General features: G+C 41.7%; 1 protein-coding gene across 7 annotated transcripts in view; it reads right to left on the bottom strand.

Moving 5' to 3' along the window:
* The window catches only part of FGD3 (FYVE, RhoGEF and PH domain containing 3), a 554,715-nt gene that overhangs the window by 215,088 nt on the left and 313,932 nt on the right, over nt 1–25,695 (bottom strand). For all 7 annotated transcript variants that reach the window (XM_069206420.1, XM_069206423.1, XM_069206421.1 and 4 more), the window contains 2 exons: nt 19,112–19,301; nt 5,417–6,011 (listed from right to left, as the gene is read on the bottom strand). In XM_069206420.1, coding sequence (XP_069062521.1) covers nt 5,417–6,011; nt 19,112–19,301 — 785 coding nt within the window. The remainder of the gene's footprint in view (nt 1–5,416; nt 6,012–19,111; nt 19,302–25,695) is intronic.

The following is a 25,695-nucleotide window of genomic DNA, read 5'->3' on the forward strand; positions in this document are numbered from 1 at the left end:
AGTTTCAATGATCATTACTCCAGTTTATGAGCAATGTATGCTGAGGGCAGTGTGATGGCAGCAACAAGCATGCTTTCTACTGGGCAGGTGGGAGGAAAAGATGGATAAAATATTAGTAACACACTGCACCTCCATTGCAGCACATGGGTATTTGTCCATCCATTTACTGCATTAGAATTCCTTAGGTGGACTAACGCAACCAATAGTCTGTCTCCTCGCACTCTTTTAATCTTTTTTCTGCTAACAAAAGCTATACAAAACTAATGCTGTCTGCAGCCAGATCTAAAAACATCATGCAGCTATTCAACCGATGGAATCATTAAATAGTTAGCTTGTTACATTCTACAGGGAAATATGTTTATAAACTCAAAGTAGATAAAACATGTCAGATATGTAGTAAATCGCCCCATACCAAATATCTTCTTCTAAAAAATGCAGCATATTTTAGTAAGGAGCCAATTACACACAATTTGCCATCTGGTGAATCTCTCTCACACAGAGTGAAAGCAGTTTCAGCTCTAGTGTCTAAATGTTTTGGCATAAAACAGATCAGGAAAAACAAAAGCCCCCCAAAAAAAAACATCACACATTCTATTCCATGTGCCTCACTGGTGCCTTAGTGAATTAAGCGAAAAAGAGATAAAATACCAGAACATTTATAATGTGACTGATAAATGGTTAGCGAGCTTTGCATCATGCATACCTCAGGAGCATCAACTTACTTAGGGATTTTAAGTTCTGGCCCCTGCAAATATTTCATGCTTAGGAGCCCCCCGCCAGCTTTGTGTGTACCATAAAGGAGCAATATATTGTTCCTAAAAACGGGTCTGTGCATGAAAAACAACTTTATTTTACAAAGAGACTTGTTTAGGGAAACAATGATTATTTGCCATGGATTTGTGTGTGGCTTTTTTTGTTTGTTTTTTTGTTTTTTACAGAAAATGAATAGCAACAGGAAAGTACCTGCCACTTAAAACAAGCATTTGCAATGCAACAGGTATCGCATTTGCTCGACTTTTCTTGCCAGGTAAATTGAAAGAAAAAAAACTAGCATGATTGCGCTATGTAAAACCCAGTGCAATCGCACTGAAATTGAAAACCAAAAAACCAAGCACGATCGCGCTTTGTAAAACCCAGCGCGATCGCGCTGCATGGAAAATAAAAAGAAAATGTAGCTCAGAAACCAGGCTGAAAAAATGGAGCGTCGTATGTTTTCAGTAGTTGGCAGGTGTACTCAAGGAGCGATAAACACCGGAAAAGGCATGACCGTATGCATGCCTTTCACTAATGAAATCAAGCGGATTTTAAAAGGCAAGCCCACGAACCAATGAAAGTGACAGGCGTGACATGGGCGTGGTTAAAAGCCCAAAGAGATTACAACATGGACGGAGAGCTTGTTCTCTCGACCCTAAAGAGCAGATTTGTCTTTACACCTGTCGTTCTGTTAACTTCGAAGGGGTTCGACTTTAGTGAAATATTATTTCACAAGAAATGTTCCAGTGCTCTGCCCTATGACCATGGCATACTGTGCCTGACTGTGATGGGATGTCTATTCTGCTGTTTTCTTCAAAAGTTCAATACTTAAACGTGTTTTAACCACTGACAAGAAAGAAACATTTCTGTTTTTGCAATGCAGTGAGGTTTCAGCAGGCATACGCTAACGAAATAGGCACCATTTTCTCATATATGGATTATCAACTGCTGATTTTAATGGCTAACCATCAAGTTTCCCCACCAGAGTTTCCACTCACATCTAAACTATTGATTTTATGTCCAGTGAAATAAGACAGTATCCTGCTAGTCCGTGTCCTTGGCGTCACAGGTGTCCTCATTCTTCAGAGAATATGTGATTTACATTATAGCCAGGACAATTAAAAAAAAAGTATTGTGATGATCCATGTTCTCCCCTTCACATACATCTCTTTGCGGGGATGATACGCATTGTAACCTGGCCACACTTACATCAAGATTTAAGTCCTAGACTCTTCATCAAATAATATTCACAAAAGGTACATAGCCTTAGGACTGACCCATCTCAGGAGACATCCACAACAGATTCATGTTCTGCCTAGACCCGGGGAAAGGTTTTAGCTGTGCTTGAGTAGTAGGGCTTATTCAGAAAAACATTAGTTCACTTCACCGAACCAAAGATTCACAGGTGTAGCTGACCTTGCAGGAGGTTTAGGTTAACACCCACAGCTTGTCCAAGTCCAAGAATTTCTGGCATCGGCTGACCAATGCAGAGGACATTCCCCACCAGGAAATCCTGAGCTGAGGAAAGCAGTTGCACACCTTCTCGACACAGTTGAGAGATGTGGCCAATGGAAAGGGGGGACATATGAAGGTCAGGGATCCAAACTATGCTAGATGATGGCACCAGCGGATAAGGCCAGTCAGGATAAGTGAACCTTGCATGGGCACTGCTAATTCTGATGCAGGGCATCGAGTTCACAGATTGAGCACCTCCTGCTCAGCAGTGGCAGTCCACCTACTACTCTGCAATGTCCATGGCAGAAGCAAGAGCTGTTTCCTGCTCCAAAAGGTGGCTGAAACTGTTATCCTTTATAAACAAGTTGCAAGCCTTACATATTAGATTTATGAAGTTGCGAGCCTAAGTACTTAATGAAAAGGAAACTGAAATCACAGAGTTGAAAAGTAGTTTGATCACTTAGCTGAAAGTATGATTACTGCCCTATCCAAGGCAATGGCTTTTCATTTCAAGTTTATTCAAAACACAAGGCCCATATAAGCATCTACAAAAGTAAGCACTCCATAAATATAATTATTACAATTTGAAAAAGAATTCCACGGCCATAAAAATAATTTAAAGCTTCATATTAAAAGAAAAGCATTTTCATAACAAACCACCCCTGATTATTTTCCATTTATAACATTAGCAATTTCTCTATCAACATTTCCCTCAAAAAACATTTGCAGAACTCAAAAAGAACAAACAATAAGTAATGGATGTAAATATATTTTCCTTTCAAGTAACATGCAATAACAAAACAAGCACTAATTTATCAAGTGTTCTAAGATGACAACTGCACACAGAAGGATGATGCACGTTTGATATTCTAAATTTTAAAGGCTAGCGCAAAGCAAAACAAACAATAACAACTAACCGCTGTCTTTGGATTTGGTACTCATAATTAATAATTTGCTGTACCAACAATCTTTACTTCTGAAAAATGCATCATTGACTGGCGGCCCATCTTGAAACCTTTATTGGTTTTAAACAGCATCCCAACAGATTTTTCTGATAATGTCTTCTTGTGAAAAAAGAACAAGTTGCCTCTAATATCTCTATGATGATCAATCTGACGGTCCTATTAAAAACACCTATTACCTTTGCAATTTTCTCGCACTGTAATTACTTATTTAAGGATTGAGGCATTCTGTAGCCTTGCTAGAGTAATAGCTTATTGGACATATTTCCAGCTCAGTTAGTAAACCCTCTACTTTAATACTGGCATGCAAAAACACATTTGTAGCAGTTCTTCCTTCACACCATTTAAAACTGAGGGGTTCTACGTGATTAGCCTAGGAGACCATATGTGATAACGAATATCCTCTGGTAATTTGACTTTTAACAAAAATGTCATAGAAAGTCTCACTCATTTCCTCTTAAAACAACACAAGCTTTGCATAGTAGTCATATCTCTGCTAAAACCATTGCTTATGCTCCTTAAGATAGCTTGTAGTTAAAATGCACCCAAAATAGCTATATAACTCAACTCTTTGTAATTTATTCTTGTCTAATTTTCAAGTGAAATTTAATTTCTTCTCATCCAAATGCAGTACTTGGGATTTAGTGATATTAACAATCAGATTAGTTGACTTGCAAAAATGATTTAACATTTTCAGCCGCCTTTCAAACCTTTCTGGACGCAGCCCAAATCTGTCAAATCATCTGCATGAAGTTTAATGGCAATATGTTTGCAAACCATTTTGGTGGGCTTCCCTTTGCTCCTATCAATCTTTCTGTAAGGTCACATAGAAAGAAATACGAAAGACGTGCATGCAAGCAACTTCTATTCATTAGGATATAAATTATATCAGTTATCTCTCACTGTCCGTGCACATGGCCCTCAGACCCTGGATCTAGTATGAATAAGAGTAATGAGAGAGAGCAATCCTTTGGGGATGCTCCCTTTATCAGATTTGTACCACAAAAGGTTCTGATAAACAGTTTCACAAGTGGATGTGCATGTGCACTTCACAAATGATGTAACCTGAAATAAAAATGGTAAGACATGGACTGGCCTGCACAAAGCCCTGCCTGCTCTTAGGTGATTAGCTGGGTAGCCAAGCTGACACACTGAGAAAGAGTAGGGACATTTCCCGACAGGCCAATGAAACATATTTTTCATGATCAGACTCAGAGAACGAAAGAAAAGTCAAAATGGAGAAGGAATGGGGAGAGAAAAATAGAACTACAGTGACAAAGGAGAGAGCAGGGATGGAGAAAAACCTTTAACAGTGAGTTAAATATATGGGAATTTTAGGGTAGTGCATAAAGTGAAATAAAAACTAGGCAGCCCTGTAATCAGCAATCCCAGCTTTCGCCAGAAAGCCTTCTTGCCCTGAACTTATTTTTAATTTTTTTAACAATGAAAAACTAGGGAATTCTATCCTTACTGATCATGACATTTATTAACACACTATAGCATGACTGCAACACAATACAAGAAAGTCATAGCTTCAAACTTCATAACCAAGCTAATATTTTACTGAACAGGTCTGCACAGATGTACAAACAATGAAAAAATGGCATGCACAAGGATGTGGTGTTATGGCCAGAGCTGCTGACTTTGGAACTGTGAAACAAGGCTTGGATCTCAGCATCAGTTGAGCATCCTGTGATTCTAAGCAAATCACGTAACACTGTGCATAAAAAAAAATTGAACATGACCTTGTGCAACGTAACTGGTGCTCATGTAAAGCACTCCAATACCTTTGAGTTGAACTTGCACTATATATAAAATAATTAGTGATAACAAAATATCCTTGTACCCTTGGGCACACATTTTCAGTAATGTAGAACGAAGATTAAGCTTCACTGGGACAAGCATGTGAGAATACCAAATTAATTGGGCCTGATCCCTCTGTATCTGATAGGTAAGCTTCAGCAGGCATGGATGGCATTGCAACGCAGTACTACCGACCCTCGGTCAAGGTAGTACCTTAATATGTAGTACATCTTTGTAGTGCCTATAATGTGTTGTGGATCAGCCAGTGACTATAAGCTGGCCCTTCAATACTAGTGAAAGACAACCAGACGCTAAGCTGTAAATTACTCAGAAACCTGAGCATGTCTGGTCATGGTTGCCAGATCTACGTGAGGTACAGGCCCACCGGATCGCACAGTAGTTTGGCATTTGTACATACACCTATGCAGTACTTTCTCTCTTACCTTAGTTAGATCTAAACACTCAGACTTTGGCACGTCCGCAGACTCATGTTCTTCACTGCTACCTTCATCCATATCACTGTCCTCATCTTGTGTGGAGTCTCTTTTTGGATCAGAAGGTAGAAAAATTGTATCCATTTTGTCAGCTTCAGAGTCTGTCAAATTCTCAACAGCACTGTTTGTTTTCAGGTCTGCGTCTTCATTTGAAAAAACCTCTCCAGCCACGCTACATGAAGGACTGTCAATTCCACTGTCTCTGTTGGGCATTTTTACATTTCCGTTTTGCTCTTCGTTGAAGTCACCATTACCATCTTCTGTGTTAGGTTCTTTCCTTAAATCCAGAGCATCACAATCCTCACAATTTTTTATAACACTTATATCCAGCTCTTTAATTTTTAGGATCTCCGCACTGGAGAGTTCCACGCTGTTCACTAAATGTGACTGATGATCATCAGGTTCAGCCTGAGCCAGCGCTCGCTCTCCTTTGGCAGCTGTTGCATTAACATCAATAGATTTACACTCTTGTGAAGAGTCCAATCCAGGTTCCATCTTAAGATTTAAGTTCAACTGGTTTCTTTTGACAATGTACACTGGTTGCCTATAGATAAATAACAATGAACATGAACAATAAAATCCATGCATTTTATACCTCACACAGTTTGCATTGCATTTTAATTTAATTTTACTGAACCAGTCAAGGCCAAAGTAGTTTTAAGAACAATTTAATCTTATCCTGACCCAGGAAGACCCATTACCCTGGGCCTTAGAACACCCTCCCTGTACAAATCAGAATGGCTACACACCCTTTAACAGAGTCCACAAACAATGTTAACCAAGAAAACACCTTTGACACCTGACTAGACATTGCGGTGGAAAATTCTTATAAGAGCAGAGAAGTATAGGTCATGATTTTCTAATAATACAAGAAACACCTTCTCACTGTTACCCTAGTTCCATCCTTAAACTTCCACTTGACTACTGACCTAACATTCTGTAGTATTGTGCCTCTGGTGTCTGAGGTGCCTTTGAACTGCCTATCTTGTGATGTGATATAATATACAGAGCTCTATTAGGTTTCAAATAAGATTCTCTGTTTTCCGTACACGTTGGCCCATCACTGCCTCTTTTGAATCTTATATTGCTACTTGAACTGTCAAGTTTTGTATGGTATGTACCTTCTATTTACATGAATGCACTGCCATCTTACACACCTTATACTACTACGTAAAGCACTCTGACAGATGGCTAGGCCTTGTTTTTGTATCCATAATGAAATGAAATAATTATGCACAGTATGAAATGATGGATCAATATAGTACTTGTAGGTAGTTACTGAGCTTATTAAGGAAGAGGTACAACAACCAGGAGGAAAATATAAACTGTACCCAGTTTAGTGGGAGCTGCACACTCTAACTGGGGAGTTTAGTGACTTCAGCTAATCTGGGAAAGGAGTAGGTTCTATATCAGAGAGATAAAATATGTGCACTAGAAGGGCAGAGGATACCACAACTTTAAGAGCTGTAACATGCCCTGCCGGTTACAAGTCACATAAGGGAGGGTGGGGAGTGTGGGGAGTGTGGTGGCTCGAAGGCACCTTCTGGGGTAGTAGTCCCCCTGGTTTAGGGGAAGCAATGGAGGAAGGGAAAAAAGGAAAAGGCAACAAAGTAGGTCCTGGTAAAGACAAAGAAAATCAAACATAAGACAGGATGGGAGAGACACCACATCTATGAAGGCAATGAAAGAGAGCAAAGGAAAGACCACATTGAAACTAGCAAAAATTATATGGAAGAAAAGATAGCTGGAGTGCCACTGTTAGTGGATAGTATGGATGAAGAGGATGTTGGAGCCCTTTACCTTCATAGAATACAAGGAGGAGAAACAACAAGGTCTGGCACCCTGTCTTGAAGAGAATTATCTGACTGCTTTTAAACACTGGTGACTAGTGTTTAGAGGAAGAGATAATTAAAGTGTTACCACCCGCCTCACAAAGAAAGAAAATGGCCAACAAAATGTGCTGTTGTATTTACTGGTTGAGTGGGCAGAAAAGGTCCAAGTGATACCTGCCTCAAGAAACACAATATATCAATGAGCCCAAAGGAAAGGAAGGTTTTTGAAGGAGCCATGCATAAAGTTGCAGAGATGAGCGACAAACGACAATATACCAAAGTGAAAGGGGAGATGGGGACCATAAGGCAAACACCTGTGGTGTCAGATATACAAAGGATGGTCTATGGTTGATACTTATAAATCGCACCATAAGCCAAAACATCTTGCCATTGAACTGATCTATAGGCCAGCAGTGAAGAGCATAAAAGTTGTACGACAGAGTTTTTAGAGATTTGTTAAATCGCAAGAAATTTGATTCAGCTTCAAGAGCAGTAGGAAGGGATCTTCATGTTTTAGCAGCAGCTGATGAAAAGAAGGATCATCAAATATAACCATACTGTTTTTGGGAATTATAACAAGTGATTCTAAATTTCAACGCAGTGTGCACATGGGTCAATGCCATGAATAATTTTCACCTAAGAACACAGGAATCTGTAGCAAATAACAAATGAATTGAAAACTACTCTCAGTTTTATAGGAAGTCAATTGGTTTTGGTAATTGGTTTTAGAGGCGTTGGTGATTAATGTCACAGACAGTGAAGAATGGGGAACCTGGTGGGAGATGTGAGACTGGACCTAGGCAGTGGACAGGGAGTGAACCAAGCACTAACAAGCAGGGGAACATCAGCAAGAAGGACTTTTTCGAAAGGTTCCAGAAGGCTTAATGGGATTCATGGGACGTATACTTAAAGAGTGAATGGGGGAGGGGCAGAAAAATGTAAGAACACAGTTTCTGGAGAAGGATTTCAAACAGCAGAAAGAAGTTAGTAAGAGGGCCACAAGCGTGCGTCAAGTATTCAGTGATTACGCCAGTGATAAAGCTGGAACAGCAGGGCAAAACTGAAATCTTTATCTGCTGGTCTCCATGATGCCTTTTAAAGAATGACCCTAAATGTGCCATGAGTAAAACATGAATTCCTAACCAGAACAGGTCTAGTAAATATATTTTAGAAATGTCTCTTTTTTGCTAACTATGGAGGTAGCCAAATGGTAGCAAATGATGTTTACCTTGACATTTTCAGGATTGTGATTTGAAGTGTTGAAAATAAATTCTGAAGACAAATATTGATTAATATTTGCATAACTTCCTAGTACGCTTGCTGGAGGGTGGATCAGTGCTCTCATCTTCCAAAGTGTGTGAGCACACTTACATAGTCCAATAAAAAAATATTTTTATATTGCTTGACTAACAGCATAGCTTTTATTTCGCTGACTTATTCTCGATGTTGTAACATTCAACTACAAAATAATCATTACACCAGTCAAGCTGCTTTTGATTACATTTCTAATAATTTTTGTAGACTTAGCAAATGTTTTGTGTATAGGACAAGCTCTGCACTAGGTTGGGTCATTTTCTCCATTTCAGCCAGAGTATGGTGTACATGCTGTACAACAATGTAATCTCCATTCTGCAATAACCATGGTCACAGTGAAACGTGCTGTTTATCACTCATGGAAACTAACTGGGGTTGCCAGTGAACTGCAGACCTAGCAACTTAAAAAACAATTCACTGTGTGAGGAGGGGACTGAGCTTTTGTGAGGAGAACTACTTATGGGGCACTTCTGCCCCTTGCCCCCACTAAGTCCCCAGCTTTAAAAAAAAAAAAATCTTGCTGATGTGGTTACCGGTGTACCGGGGTGTTTTCATAAACCTTGGTGGCAGTTCAAATCCTCCGAAAGGAGGAAGAAATTCAAGCTTAGCAGTGGTCTCCAGCTCGTTTTCGCTGCCACCATGTGATATTAACATCTTACTGGGTGGCCCTGGAAGTGAAGGGAGCAAATATTGTGACACACATGGTGGCACTGTGTGAGGTGGCAGGTCTGTGATGTATTTTCAATGCATGGCTGGTATTTTTCTGAGGAACAGTAAAACAAAAAATTTGCAAAAATAGCAAAAAACAATATTTCTTCTCCTTCCAAATATAAACTTAAAACAGCAAACGTAAGAGTAAAACGAATTGAAAATGGTTTAGAAGACTCAACATCTAAAGGAGGATTGAAGCAAAGACAGGTACAACTGTCATTTTAAAAAGACTAAAGGGGAATGTATACAAATTCCTATTCAAGTATTAACTTCTGGAAGTCGGAGAATAACACCCGTGCAGAAGTTTGCTCTGAAAACACCCCAGGACATCGGCACCAGCCTCAGCAAGCTCTGAGAGATGTGGCGACACTACCACTAAAGTGTGGTGGTGGTTCACGTTGAAAGGTGTTTAATTTTTCTCAGGCGCCATTTCATCCTCCTTTGCTAAATGTTAGCCTTTATCTCAACAGAGCCGTTCATCCATCCTTACATTTTGTAACATCATACTTAATTAACTGGGGCGAAAGAGGCATTTGGGACGCAGTCCTGGGTTCAGAACATAAAGTTACATAATGTTGTGTTTACATTGTTAAACAATTTGCAGATTTGTAGTACATATTGTTAAAGGGTGTGAAGGAATCTGGAGACCCAGCTCTGATAAAGGAGCACCGAGTGCAGCGCTATACTCCTCTCAGAAGCCACTGCTTCAGCCAAACCAAGCCTTGCAAGCTGTACTTGTTCGCATGTCAGCGGCAGGAAGTATTAATCGGGTCGAGGAGGCCTCTTCCCTTGCAAGACTCAGCTGTAAACTACCTTCTGCCTTTTTGATCTGCGAAAACAGTCATGAAACCTGAGGAGCACACAGTCAATGACCAGGTTTCAGATGTACGTGCCTGTCTCTCTTCACGTGCACACAAAAAGCTTCTATGAAGTACCCGGTAAAAATACAAGAAAACTATTTGGAAATGCAATTTATGCATTTTGTACCTACGTACATCACTTAGGGCCTCATTCTGAGACCGGCGGGCGGCGGTCGCCGCCCGCCTGGCGGGAACCGCCATATGGCCGCTCTGCGGTCGAAAGACCGCGGAGGCCATTCTGGCTTTCCCGCTGGGCTGGCGGGCGACTGCCAGAAGGCCGCCCGCCAGCCCAGCGGGAAACCCCTTCCCACGAGGAAGCCGGCTCCGAATGGAGCCGGCGGAGTGGGAAGGTGCGACGGGTGCAGTTGCACCCGTCGCAAATTTCAGTGTCTGCTAAGCAGACACTGAAATTCTTTGTGGGGCCCTCTTACGGGGGCCCCTGCAGTGCCCATGCCATTGGCATGGGCACTGCAGGGGCCCCCAGGGGCCCCACGACACCCCATACCGCCATCCTGTTCCTGGCGGGCGAACCGCCAGGAACAGGATGGCGGTATGGGGTGTCGGAATCCCCATGGCGGCGCAGCAAGCTGCACCGCCATGGAGGATTCCTGAGGGCAGCGGAAAACCGGCGGAGACCGTCGGTTTTCCCTTTCTGACCGCGGCCAAACCGCCGCGGTCAGAATGCCCTTGAGAGCACCGCCAGCCTGTTGGCGGTGCTGTCGTGGTCGTTGAGGGTCAGAATGACCCCCTTAATGTGCAATAGTGAACTATTGTTCCCGGCGCCCATTAAGGCCTTTTCAGGATGCACTCTTCCACACCCACCGAGGTGGCATGCATCTTCCTTGGGTCATGCTCCACGTTGGGTGAGCCGTGAAATAACCAACGGGCAGGGCCCTTGAACAGGTACTTTGCGCATGTGGTCCATTTGAGCTAAAGGCCCGTGTCCTTCTTCCACTAGAGCAGGTGAAATAGTAGTAGATTGGGGAGGAATAATATTGTCTTTGGATGAACAATAGAAAATATATTTTACTGATCAAAGTTTAAATCCATGACAAGAATAAAAAAGTACAGGTGCTCAAATGATCTAAGTTGTCCACACCTTCTTCAACTGGTCAACATGTTTCTTGCCCATTCACCTAGCAAGGGTCAATGGCAATTCTTCAAGACCAAATGGACCCCAATCTACTAAGAGCAGACACTTTGTTGGGATGTGGCATTAAAGATTTGCCCCAACAAATAGGTCGAGTCTATTCACATCTATTTTCTAAGAAAGGGATTAGCCTCAATTGGAAATTTACAGTACCATTTATTTAAGGTGGCCCTATTTGTTGTTGGCCAAGGCCCCCATGTGATATAGGGATACTGGACACCTCTGTAGCTCTTTGCTAAGTAACAGTATCCCAGCATTTCACCTACCTGTTTATGCTCAGATGGACCTGTTCATATGAACCAACATAGATTCATACATATTTACATAGATACCTACATACATATCAAGATCCACAATATTTCAGCAGATAAAGCAAAAACAGCCTGCACTCGCTCGTATCGTGCTGCGGCACAGAAAATAATTCACTTCAATAATATTTCAAATTATAGCTGTTATGAATGTACATTTCCCATCATATTTCTTATCGTCAGACCTGACTAGAGATGTAAATAATCTCACATTATAACTTTTTCTCTTTGTTTTCTTTAGTAATTTCAGGAGTGATGTATTAATTATGTTTTAAATGGTTTTAATCCTGCTCTTTTCATTATTTACACAGGTGCACAGGGGTGATCATCACAGTATCTAATATGGAGCAGGATTTGTGCAGTTAAACTGTGGATTATGATTTGATTTTCTAGGCAATGTTAATGAGTGAGGATCAACACTTAGGGCCTGAATTAGATTTCAGCAGACAGGTTACTCGGTCACAACAGTGCTGGATATCTGGTCCATCAAAATATAAATCCGATAGGAAATAATGGGATTTATATTTCGGCAGACAGGATATCCGTCACCGTTGTGATGGAGTAACCCACCCGCTGAAATCTAAATCAAGGCCTTAGTTTTTATGGGTTATTATAATGTTATGGTTATGTCAGGTTTGTGGTTCCCATGCTAAGGCCCACCTGGGCCTATGATACACACAGTTTATTAATACCCATCCTTGGAGTCTGATACCCAAGACCTTTATCATTATATATTTGTTTTCATGGAATATATGTCAAAGGTTGGAGTTTTTTCATGACATATAGCCCATTGGGCCATGATGGAATGTGCATGGTGACTTTGATCACAACCAATACCAATCAGTGAGATGACATGTTGAATAATGGCAAATTACATGGATTGCATGTTTTTATAATACATCTTGTTTCAAAGCAAATTTTGTCATCTCATCATGCACAGTCATGCACAATGCAGGAAGAGGAAACATACCCTTTATATAATTTCACAATTATATGATGTTATTTACTGGTGACGGGAAATGTACAAACATAATTGCTGTAAAGTTAAAACAGTATTGAAGTTAATTATGTTTCAAGATGTCTGCCATAGGATTTGACATCCTGCTACTCTTTTACATGTTCAATGGTGCCTTTTCGCTGTGTTTATGTATTTTGGGGCACTATTTGTACTGAGTATGTCTTAGAAGGCTCCTAGACATTGTGAGAAAGGCTGAGTGCTGAAACGTGTCGGGCCGTTAGCTGACTTTGACCAATAAACACAGATGTTGCAGCAAAATACAAGTCAGCACGGTCTGTTTTTGCTTTATCTGATGAAGCATTGTGGATTTTACAATGCGGGCATTCTAGCCCTACCCCGTTCTGCCGCTATTTGCGTATGGGAGGAATGGTGGGTATTTAGCACCTAAGGAGACATAATATATTTTATATATAAATATATATATATATATATATATATATATATATATATATATATATATATATAAAAGACTCACTGAAAGGCAATGGCGCAAGTTATAGTTGCCTTAGGGCGCCAGTTTTAGTTACTTGGGTTACCATAACTATAACTGCTGAATTTTTCTGATTTTGTGTGAGTAAATTCAGAACCAAATTATAATGTCCCTGTAACATTCGTTTGTTTCAGTGAATTGCAATGGTTTATTTAGCATTCACAGAAGTAAATATAACTAGGATCATGTACAGCCTTTGGCCACGTGTGGCAGACAGCCAACCCTCCTGTTTGCACCCAAGCGCTTCCATTCAGAGGTTTTTTCCAATTTTTCTCTGGATCCATGGATCTGATGAAAATAAATAATTTGACAATCGTTTGACCATGAGCACCCCTCTATGTGTCCTAGGGGTCAAGATACCAGTATACTGACTTCTTATTTGTTTTTGCACTCTTTTTTTCTCACCCCCTAGCTGATGCGACAAACAAAATGGCAGCCGCAACTTTGCTATCAGGTTGAGGCCAGGCAATCAGGGCCTTGCTTTTCCCCCAGATCCGCAGATCCAGACCCAGACACGTGGGTCGCAATCTGTGTCTCTATATATCTCTAGTTTTTAAACTCTATTATCTCAGAAACCACCGAAGGGATTTATACCAAATAACAAAAAGCACGCTTTCTGGACCAAGAGTTTTCTGCCAAATTTGGTGCAATTCCATTCAGCGGTTCAGTCATGTTAAAAAATCTGAACAATCCCATTGATGTAGAATGAGGAATAAGTCTTTTGTGACCACCACCCCCCCCCTTTTTTCTCAGCCCCCGTTTGACCTCAAAACTTTCAAGACAGCAGCTGAACTGACCAAAGTATAAGTTTGTAAAAATTAAATGGCACCAAAGTTGTTGGCAAAATTAAAAACACTCCTTCTATGGAAAAAATGGATATAAAAATATATATATACAGGACCACTGGGCAGTTAAGTTAGGATCGTGCTTCCATATGAAAAACATTGTTTTTTTCCCTATAACTTCCTAATAACTTTTGTGCCGCTTGACAAATCTTCATAGAACTTTCCAAAAAAGTGCTACTTTTTGACTAGTTGGCACATGGCACATTTTGGGGTGATCTATCAAATGGGGGCATGGAAAAAAGGGGGGTCCCAAATCGTGTTCTCTTTTATTTTTAGGAACTCTAGATACAGCAACAGCCTATACTGCTGAATGGATTTACATCAGATTTGGTAGAAAGTTAGATTTTGGTTCAGAAAGAGTGCTTTTTGTGATTTGGTGTAAATCAGTTCAGTAGTTGTTGAGCAATTAATGCTCAAAACTTTGTATATCTTAGGATTCAGAGCTTATGCGGATCCAACAGATCTCCTGCTGAGATCGGATGGGCTGTCACCACCTCAACCAGGAAGTGGTGGCAACCTTTTTAGGACTAGGGACTTAGCCCCGAGTCCTACAAAAAAGTATAAAAAAGAAGTAACAAAATGACATAAGGAGACAGGACCAGGATACATTGGCCTCCTAGAAGTGGTGGTGGCATCCCAGAGAAACCCACCCTCAGGCTAAACACATTTTTTTTTTTTTTATGTTGGCACAAGTTTTCAGAAGATCTGAAAATCCACAGCATATTTAATAAAAAAAAAAAGTGTTGGCTCCAGTACTTGTTTATTAAAAACTTTCTGGGGTGAGCCAGAGCCCGAGGGTATAAGGCATTTTTTTGGGGGGTGGGGCACATGCCCCCTCTCTTTAATGATTTTGGCCCTGAGTACCCCACCCCCAGGGCTTGACACCATTATAAGGGGAAGGGGGCCATGTGCCCCCTCACTCAGGTCATTGTCAGTCCCAGGGCTCCCATTCTCAAGCACCCAGGGTTGGTTTTGAGGGGAGGGGGAAAAGCACCCCACACTCTCCAGGCTGTATTCAGTGCCAGGGACCTCATCTCCTGGGCCCCACTGTATTCGTAAAGGGGAGGGGGACCATGCACCCCCTCCCCCTTTGAGCCTCTAAAGGCCCCAGGAAACCCATCCCCCCCGGGCCACTAAACTCATTGAAAGGGTAGGGTGAATGCAGTCTCCCTCCCTGAACCACTAATGGCCCGCCAGACCCCAGTCCCTATAGCTGGCTTACTAGCTATGTCCCAGGGAACCCACCCTGCGACACCGCAGTTTCCCTGCCCGCACTGGTGTGGCCAGGAAAACCTGTGTTTAGTCCTGCTTGGCAGAAGCATTTTTTTAATCTCTTCCCAAGCAAGAGTAAACACAAAGTCTGTTCCCACTGTGCCCGCTGAGTCTGCTCCCAATGGGTGCGAACTTTGAAAATGCTCCTGCCAGCTGGCAGCAGACTTTTGATTTATTTCCCTGCTCTCACTGATGCATGCAGGGAGCCAGCTGGGGCCAATGGGGCCTTGAGGCTCCCACCACAGCCCCCAAGGAATATATGATGGTTGCCCTGGGTGGGCATCCACCTTTAATATTGTGGATCGCAGGGGATGGGGTCCCCGGGGATGGGCAATGCTTTGGGAGAGGGCAGTCCCCAGGGCCTAATGAGGTTCAGGGAGGGGGGCCACGGGGTCCCTGCAACTTTAAAATATATATGGCCCACGGGGACATGGTCCCCATGGCCGTACTAGGTTATGGGAGAGGGCCACATGGCCCTCCTCCCCCTTAAAAAAAAGAAAACAATGCCCTGGGGGGTGGGGTTCTCAGGATCGCAGGCCAGGCTCGAGGGCCATCCCCCACCGTGCATGATCGAAGGCCCTGCGCAGTGTGGGGTTGGTTGCCTCTAGAGGGTTTGGCCACAGGGCAAGGCTGTAGGCCATGCACACCATGGAACTGGCTGCATGTGGGGTTTGGGTTTCGACCCCACGGGGTAGGATTTACATATGGTAATTAAATACTAATTTACGTTAAAATAACTTTTAGAAATGTGATGAAAAAATAGTGAAGTAACATTACAGTTAGGCAAAATGTTCATTAACAATGTAATGTTTAAACTCTGAAAACCATTGAAATTCACCAAAACACTCTCTCTCTCTCTCTCTCTCACTATATATATATATATATATATATATATATATATATATATATATATATATATATATATTTTTTTTTATTTTTTTTGCCAAACAGAGGCATGTGACTGATGGATCAATTCCTCTCATTCCCTCAATGTTTTTATGTTATCACTTCGTTGGCGTCAAATATTTAACAAAGTATTGCTCATTAAAGGTGTCAAACTAAGACTTGGCATGATATTGTTACTAAGGATGTGCAACGGGTTTATTACGCAGATGCAGTTTAGTCAAGTTCATGATTTGCACCATTCAGAACGATATTTAGTTCAAGTTCATGCAAGTTTTTCAGTGCAGAAGGTGCATTGCAAGATAGTTTTCAATGCACTGCTGGCTAATTTGAGGCTATTCACCCTCATGAAACAGTAGGAAATATGTGTACCATTCTTTTCACAAAAACTTAGAGAAAGTTTTTCTTACATTTCTATGAAGGTTGTGTTATAGAAATTCACTAATTTGCACAACTCTAACTGGATAACACTCATGAACCAGAACCATTTGTTAGATAAATACATCACCTTCGCAAAACGTTTCCTTTTAACACCATACATAAAATGCAGCTAGGGAGGCATTAAATGTAACAATACTTCACAATCACACAGGGAATTCTGGACGTGACATACAAAGCATTTTGGAGGTCGCAAAGTTTCTGATGTGCAAATTGAAGGCTTTGCGACCCCAAGCCATAATGAATTAAAGGCACATTGAAATGGCTTTCCAACTCGCAATATACCCTTTGTAACTCATTGTGACTCAGAAGGGGGAGGAGGTGTGAAAGCCCCCACACCCCCTGCGAATTGCAATTTAATGGTTCAGTGGCTTACAACATAACTGAAAAAGATTTGATTGGATATTGACATCCAAAGGAGGCGGTATCAATTCACAGAATAGAAGGTGTACCCGAGGGAGAGGTTCCACTTTGTGAATATAGTGTGTCGGCACTGGGGTGAGCTAACAGCGATCGAAGACACCCCACAAGCATTACCCAATGCCACTCAAAGGATGCCTATTTCCTTTTTTTTATTATTGCAACTCCTGTCCTTTGAGGATACCGAAACTGGAATAAAAAACAAGCATTGACCAAGCCAATAGGTCTTGCCTATACAAGAGCTATTGGCATTGGCAATGTGTTTTTGACATGTTGCACACCAGTGTGGCTGCTGTGCAGAATGGCTAGAAGTTAGTGGTGTGGAGTGTCATACAGTAAGGTGGGAGAGTAGAGTGTCGGAGCGTGGATATGTTGGAGTAGACTGTCAGAGTGGAGTATCAGGAGTAGAGTGTTGTAGAGTTAAGTAGAAGGATTTACAGGTCAGTGAGTCAGTGGCAGAGTGGCAGAGTGCAGTGTTGCAAAGTGTAGTGTTGTGGAGTGGAATGACATGGACTGGGTTGGACTGGTTTGAAGTAGTAGGGTGGATTGGATTAGGGGAGAGTAGTGAGGACTGAGAGGAGTGTCATGGATTGGATGGACTAGATGGGGTGGGCTAAAATGGGGAGAGGTGGTTGGATTGGGATGGATTGGAGTGGGGTGGATTGGAGTGGAGTCAGTTGATGTGAAGTGCTGTGAATTGCAGTGGTGTGAATTGGATTGGCGTAGGGGGGATTTAAGTAGAGTAGATTGGATTGGATTGGATTGCAGTGGGGTAGATTGGATTGGAGTGAAGTGGATTGGAATGAGGTGGATTGAAGTGCATTGGATTGGGGTGGGGCAGGGTGGACTGGATTGGGGTGGGGTGAACTGGATTGGGGTGGGATGGCCTGGATTGAGGTGGATTGGATTAGGAGTGGATTGGAGTGGGGTAGGTTGGATTTGGCTGGACAGGGGTGAATTGGATTGGAGTGGGATAGATTAGATTGGATTGGAGTGGGGTGGGCTGGATTGGATTGGGTGGGTGGATTGAAGAGGGGTTGGGTGGATTGGATTGGATTGGATTGGGGTGAACTGGAGTGGACTGAGGTTGATTAGATTGGCCTGGAGTTGGGTAGATAGGATTGTGGTGGATTTGATTCATTGGAGTGTGGTGGATTGGACTGGAGTGTGGTGGATTGGACTGGAGTGCTGTGGATGTATGGGAGTGGGTTGGATTAGTTTGGAGTGGGTTGGACTGGATAGAGTGTGGTGGGCCGGATAGAGTGGGGTGGGCTGGATAGAGTGGGGTGGGGTGGACTGAGCTGGAGTGGTGTGGACTGAGCTGGAGAGGGGTGGACTGGATTGGGGTAGTCCGGTGAATTGAAGTAGATTGGATTAAAATGGAGTGGTGTGGAGTGGAATGAAGAGTGGGGTAGATTGATTTGGGGAGGGGTGGACTTGGGTGACAAACTGAGAACCGTGTCAGAAGTTGACAATGCATTGAATCAATTAGTCTACAACTCAAATTAAGTAAAAGTGATACCATGTACTTGATTCAAGAGATCCACAGGTTCCCTGCACAACCCTGGGTTCAATAATATTGGTATGTGTCAAAAGTAAATGTTTGTAAGGGAGCAACCTCTCTTTTTCACCTACACCCTTAACAGGCACGTCCATTCACTCACCCTGTCACTCAAAATAGAAACAGAGTGGATATACATTCCTCTAACCAACATTCCAGACTTCTCACTAGAGGACCCCCACCTATCCCTTTTCTCCTTTAGAAAAAATCCCATGCCTTCCAGTGTGATCGCCTGCAGGATTGGTTGCTTTTGTACCTGAATGTGTCCTCCAGCATCACCATCATCAATGACTGGCACAAGGTTTTAAAAGCAGAATAATTAGAACAATAAACTGCCGTAAAAGCAACTAAGTTCAGTGTTCAAAACGCACATTTCAATTGTACAATTAAAGAAAGTCCAAAATTAGTTAAAAAAAAAAAAGAGAAAAGGCATAAAGGAGAGGCAATTAATACTGCTTTATAAAAACAGATCATTATGTTTCTATATTATTTACTCTGCATACAAAGCAAATATATATTTACCGAATACTTTCAAATTTTTCAATAAGGCTGTTGATGTCTGGCAAAGGTTCGGAGCATTCCTTGTTCTTGGGGAGCGATGGGCTCTTGTTACTTTTAGGGTCGGCTGGTAATGGCCGAGAAGGTGCCGGGGGAATTGGCTGAAATGCTGACTCCTGGTTCACCGGTTTCAGATGATCAGGTTTAGGAGGTACTGTTAAAATAAGATAATTAGAAGCTTGAAAACGCATGGCAAGGTAAGCATGGGTGCACTTTTGTGGCTTTCCTAAATTAAAGCAGCTTTAACAACACACAGTGTGTGCAAGGTGAAATGATGGGCTGTGAGCACGCGCTTAAAAACATGCGCTTCTGAACCTGTCTCCGCAGACACGGTGTTTACGAGAGCTTGCCTTTCGAAAGAGGAAGCAGGGTGTGCTGATGTTGCAATTTAAATTGTTTCCCATTAACTTCATCTGTAAACGATAGGTATGATGTCCGCCCATTTGTACACCAAAAAGCACATGCAATGCAGAAGATTAAAAACAACAAGAAGCCTAGAATTGTTCATAGTAACTGCTGTCTTTTCTTAAGAGCATATATTACAGTCAATAGCAAGACTCATTTCCTGAGTCTGCCCCTCCCTCCCCCAATTGCGGTCTGCTATTCCTTCCTTCCTCTTTTACAGGCTTGTGCACTACAGTTAACTGGTACGTTTTCTCTTATATGAGATTTATTTCATTTAACGTTTTAGCGCTTTTATCACATAGTCATTATACGTAAACACATTTAATTATTGTGCAACTTTAGGAAAACGTGAGCACGAGAGTCACTTTAATGTTCGAAAGGAAGGTGATGCAACAATGATGTGGCCAAAACAACTACTTCTGAGAAGATATACAACCTGGTTCCGGATTGAACACTGAAGCTTCTAAATGAACAGCATCCTAAACTACACTGCACTGCAAAGTTTACCAAATAAAAAACAATATATAATGAAAAATGAACAAGTCTAATGCCATCATTTACACATAACACACAGAATGACTACAACTTAATCTTTTCCCTATTAAATCAACATCAATGACAAGAGGCTGTGCCCTAGGGGTTAACGTTTATCCGTATTACAAAATTGCAGTTTTTTTCCTCAGCAAAGTTAAGGTATTTTTGCAACACCTGGGACCGTAGCAATTGGAAATCGCAAAGAAAGATAAGCCCTCAAAAATAAATGTAATTAAACAGAAGCACGATGAATGGAATACATCCCAGTCCATCATTATTTTGCTCACTGTTCCACCTCAAATTAGACAGAGCTATCTGAAAATCAGCCTTGGCCCTGTTCCAGTAAGAGCATTCCAGCCCGAACTGCCAAGCCTGGTCCTCTTTGAACCTAAACTAGAGCAACCAAGACAAGTTTTGATTCAGGAGGACCTGGCTTGGTGGTTTGGGCTGGACTGTTCCTACTGGAGCAGGAAAAAGGCAGATTTGCATATGGCTGGGACTAATCTTAGATGGACTGGGATGCGGCCCAAGTAATTACCAGTGGCTGAGATTAATTGAAGCATCCTACTTATCACTATTTGCAAACTTCATTTTTACACCTTCTGTGCTACTGATATGCCCAGATGTGGGACTCGGAGTCACTGTGCCACTGAAGCCAATCTCTCCCTGACTGATGAACCCCAACTAGGGTGAAACTAATCTTGGGTTGCTTGTATTCTGGTTCAGAGAGGAACTGGATTGGCAGTTCCAGGTGGACTGCTCCTACTGGAGCAAGATCATGGCTCATTTGCATTTGGCTGGGTCTAACATAAGGTAGCAATGTAGGCAAAAATACAATGGATTTGGATGATAGATGGGCTGTTCCTATTGGAGCAAGATCAAGGCTTATTTGCATATGGCAGGATCTGATCCGAGGTGGCAATCAGGCAAATAAAACAATGAATTTGGATTCGACCTCAAGTAAGTTGTAGTGGCTTAGATTAACTGAAGCATCCCACGTGTAATTTTTTGCATACTTCAAAAATATTCATAGCAAAATCGTCCTTTCAGTGGGAGGACTAATTCACAAACCACATTTTTTGCAGCAAAATATGTCTGCGAAAACATTTTAGCAAGAATTTGCACTTGCCTGCAAAGTTTTGCAAGATTTACTTAACTTTCGCAAGCTTCGTGAATTGTTAAGTTTGAGAGTGAAATGTAAGTTGCACACAACCGCCTACATAACTGCTGTGGATCAACAGCATTTCACAAGGATGTGAATAAAGAGGCAATTTTTGCAATTTAAGAAACAAAAATTAGGGAAAAAATGCCAGTGGGTGGAGAGGACTGGTCCACTTATCTATACTTTGTGCTGTGGTGAGAGGGAGAATAATTTCAGTAACATTTGAATGGACCAAGAGTGGAAGATGGTTGCTTGAAAGTTCCTGTGTATTTTTTAATGATTTTTCTTGGCAGGAAATGTAGCTAAAGAGGTGTTTAAGCCCGACCTAAACATTTTTATCACTGTCAATCCCTAACTAGAGTACCTGTGTCTCATTCATACTCAAGCAAAAGGTAGAAAAGATTCACACAAAGAGAAGCAGACATACATGTAGACAGAGGCACATAAACGTAACAGAGACACACACACACACACACGTGAACCACATCTAAATCATCTCAACACCCGCCTGGCTTCTCCCTCCTCATTTGCTTCACTCAGCTCCTACAGCCACCATTCTAATAGTAGGACGGTGGTGAGGAAAGGGCACCACACACATTACCTTCTGCCAGATCTGAATACACAAAGGACCAAAGAGAAATCTAAACCATTTATTGTTGCACTCAGCCTCAAAAAAATGCACACTTATCTATAAAAGAACTTAAGGAATTATTCAAATTAATGGTGATTTTCTTGATCAGATCTTCAATCAATGATTATCAATGCAAAAATAATACATCTATTTCTCCCACATCTTACACATTGTAAACCCTACCCAAGAAAGGTGCATGTGTGCTTTGCAAATGAAATAACAATGAAGATCAGGATCTCTTTACAGTTAATGGAGACAATCAAACTAAGCACTACAATAAATTTGGCATTTGAACAAGGGTTTGAAAACTCACAAACTGCATAAGTAAAGACAGAGAGAGAACAATCCGACACAGAAACCAGTAAACGGTAACAGATCAATTTTCAGGTAAGAGGGAACTTGGATCAAGGAATAATTCAAGGGTTGGCAAAATCAGGAAAACGGCAGAATAGTGGGTAGAAGAAAAGGGCGGTTGGAAGAGAGGAGATAGAATGTTGCATTAGAGTGAAAACATGATAACATTTAGGTAGAAGATTACAACAGTGAAATAGGTATAACGATGAGCAGGAAGTGAGGTAATTATAGTAGGAACAATGGTAGAAGAGGAGAGACAGTAAAAGAGGGTAAGTTACGGAGAATTAAGAAGAGAGATTCAGAATAGGAGGCACAGATCAATACTGTTATCCAAGCACCAAACTCCCAAATTACATAAATAAGATAAATAGTCTGAACATTTAATATAACACAAAATAAAACAATATATAACCATGTTGTGATTATAGAATCAGGCAATTCAATATTCATTGGAATTAAGGTTATGGTTTCATATACTTGACTGGCCCACTAGTTGGCCTATGACATGCATGCTGAAGGCCACACTTCTATCCAAAGGCATTAATGCATCCCTAAAGATCATGGTGCATAGAATCCATGTTTAATCTCAAACATGCTACAAGCTGTGCTAGTGCTTGAGGCTGTCACAAAGCATCAACTAAAACTGCCCCACAAGATGGAAGCATGGATAGGTAGACTAAGAGGTAAACTATGGTGGCAGAATAAACTCTGCTTATAAAGTTTGCAGCAAAATAGCAAGGGGGTGTTACAATTCCTGTGTAACACAGACATTGTCTAACGACCAAGGAATTCTGTTATAAATGGATCTTCAGATCAAGTGCTAAATTCACATTATTTGCATCATAACCTGATTTGCCCGTATAGGCAGAAGCCTGAAATAGTACTTGCATGCTCAGTTCACCCTTCTGACCTTCACTTCACTTAGCTAGACAACCATGGGACCTAAGGCAGTTGAGAAAGTTTGCAAATTCTGTTACTTTTCACAACAATCTTTCTTTTATTACTCAAGTGAATTCAATCACCAAATGTCCATTTAGTCATTATTGCTTGCTTCAGTGCATCTTCCTTTAATCCAACTACCTAAATGATGGTAGTTTGAGTAGTTATTGTTAGACCTGACAGCCTTAGGGTGTTCATCCCCAAACTTTCTGTCTGCCTCCCTTCATTTTTCTGATCCTGTTTTTGCTGGTGTTAGGACTTTGTGCACTTTACCACTGCTGTCCAGTGCTAAATTGCATATGCACTCTCCCCTAAACATGGTAGCATTGGTTCCTACCCAATTGGCATATTTATCTTACCCATAAGTCTCTAGTAAAGTGCAGTAAATGTGCCCAGGGCCAGTAAATTAATTGAAACTAGTGGCCCTGCAGCATTTATTGTGCCATCCACATAAGTAGCTCTTTAACCTTGACTCAGGCTTGCCATTGCAAGGCCTGTGGTGTGCACTTTCACTACCACTTCAACTTAGCATTTAAATTACTTGCCAAGCATTAAACTCCCCTTATTCTACACATAAGTCACCCTTAAAATATGTCCTAACTATCCCTTAGGGCAGGGTGCTATATAGGTAAAAGGTAGGCATGTACTTATGTGTTTTACATGTCCTGGTAGTGAAAAACTCAGATTTGTTTTCCACTATTGTGAGACCTGCTCATGTGATAGAGTAGCATTAGAGCTGCCCTCATATACCTTTAAGTGGTAGATTACGATCTGGAAGGAGTAGCCCCGTCATATTTAGTATTGCCAGAATGGTAATCTGAAGTCCTGCTTACTGGTGAAGTGGGATTTAATATTTCTGTTTTAGAAATGCCAGTTTTAGGAAGTGGGCATTTCTCTGCACTAACTACCATCTGTGCCTTACAGCTTGTCTCCAATTCACGTCTGCTCTCTGCTGGTTGACAGCTCCCCTTGTTCATTCTACCCAGACAACCACAAACACAGGACACTCAGTCACATCTGCATTCATCTGTATCCTGAATGGGTCTTCCTGAGCAGGACGGGTGGAGGGGCTCTCTCTTACATTTCAAAGGCCAGTGGCCTGCCCTCAAACAAAGGACTGATAACCCCCCACAGGGATCCTGGCAGACAGGATTGGGCTGATAAGGGAACTAGTGGACTTCAAAACCACTCTTTGAAGTTTCCCTACACTTTAAAGGACTTGTTGTGTGTATAAACTGTGTCTCAGACCCCACCAAATCAAGACACTTCTGGATCTACACTTGGACTCTGTCAGGAGAACTGCCTAGCTGCCCAAAGGACTCATCTGGACTGCTTTGCTGAGAAGGACTGCTGCCCTGCTTGTTGCCCTGCTGGAAGGACTCTGCCTCCCCCTGAAGTGTTCTCCAAGTGCTTGGATTGAGCTTGCCTCCTGTTTCTGAAGTCTCAGGGCCAACAAAGGCTTCACCTCTTCCAGAAAATCCTTGTGCATCGAAAATCAATGCAACGCCTGCAGAAATTGACACAAAGCCTGCATTGCGGCTGAGAAATCACCACACCGCTGACTGGAACAACGCAGCACTGACATCATGATGGAAAACTCGACACAGTGCATGCCTTGCCCTTACGACGGAAACTTCAATGCATTGCCTGCCGGATCGGTGCAGCGACTGCTTCTTCTAACAGCGCATCAAGGATCTTCAACGCATCATCCCTGGGTGTCAAAATATCTCTGCATCACAGTGAGGAACCAAGACCGAGCAGCTGAAAAACAATGCACCCCTTGTACAGTGGAAAGAAACAAAGCATCGTCTGTGATGTGCTGAAAAATCTGATGCAACACCTTATTTTTCCACGCATTTTGTACTTTGCGGTTCCCGTGGGTCGTTATTTTTGACGCATCCCAGGTACTATGTGTTATAAAGAAACAACTATTGATTTCTAAGGATTGAGACTCTTTTAAACCTTTTAAAAGAGATATTTCAAATTGTGCTTATTGGATCTTTGTTGTTTTGACCTTATTTTATTCAGATAAATATTATCTATTTTTCTAAACCTGTGTGGTGTTTTTTGTGGTGTTTTCACTGTGTTACTGTATGATTTATTGCACAAATAGTTTACACATTGCCTTCTAAGTTAAGGCTTACTGCCAAGTGCCAAGCTACCAGAGGGTGGGCACAGGATAATCTGGATTGTGTTGTGACTTGCCGTGACAAGGATTGTGGTCTGTACTTGGACAACGGTGTATATCTTTGCCAACTAGAGACCCTAATTCTAACAGTTACGTTATCTCATCTATAGAGACTAGTGATTGCACTGACAGTCTTCAAACTCAGTAATTCTTGACTACAAACAGTGGCCACATTATTCCCTAAGAGGTGTTCTCAGACTCAGCTCCTTGCCTGAAAATAAGGTTGAACCGCCTAGCTTGAGGCTTCTGTTGCTCAAAACTGCATTTAGCTCAAGAACCCTCGACACTGTGTCTAGGAGATCTACCACAGAATCAAGGGGCTTACTTGGGCTCTC

Source organism: Pleurodeles waltl, chromosome 9, assembly GCF_031143425.1.
Source record: "Pleurodeles waltl isolate 20211129_DDA chromosome 9, aPleWal1.hap1.20221129, whole genome shotgun sequence".
Classification (NCBI taxonomy): Eukaryota; Metazoa; Chordata; class Amphibia; order Caudata; family Salamandridae; genus Pleurodeles; species Pleurodeles waltl.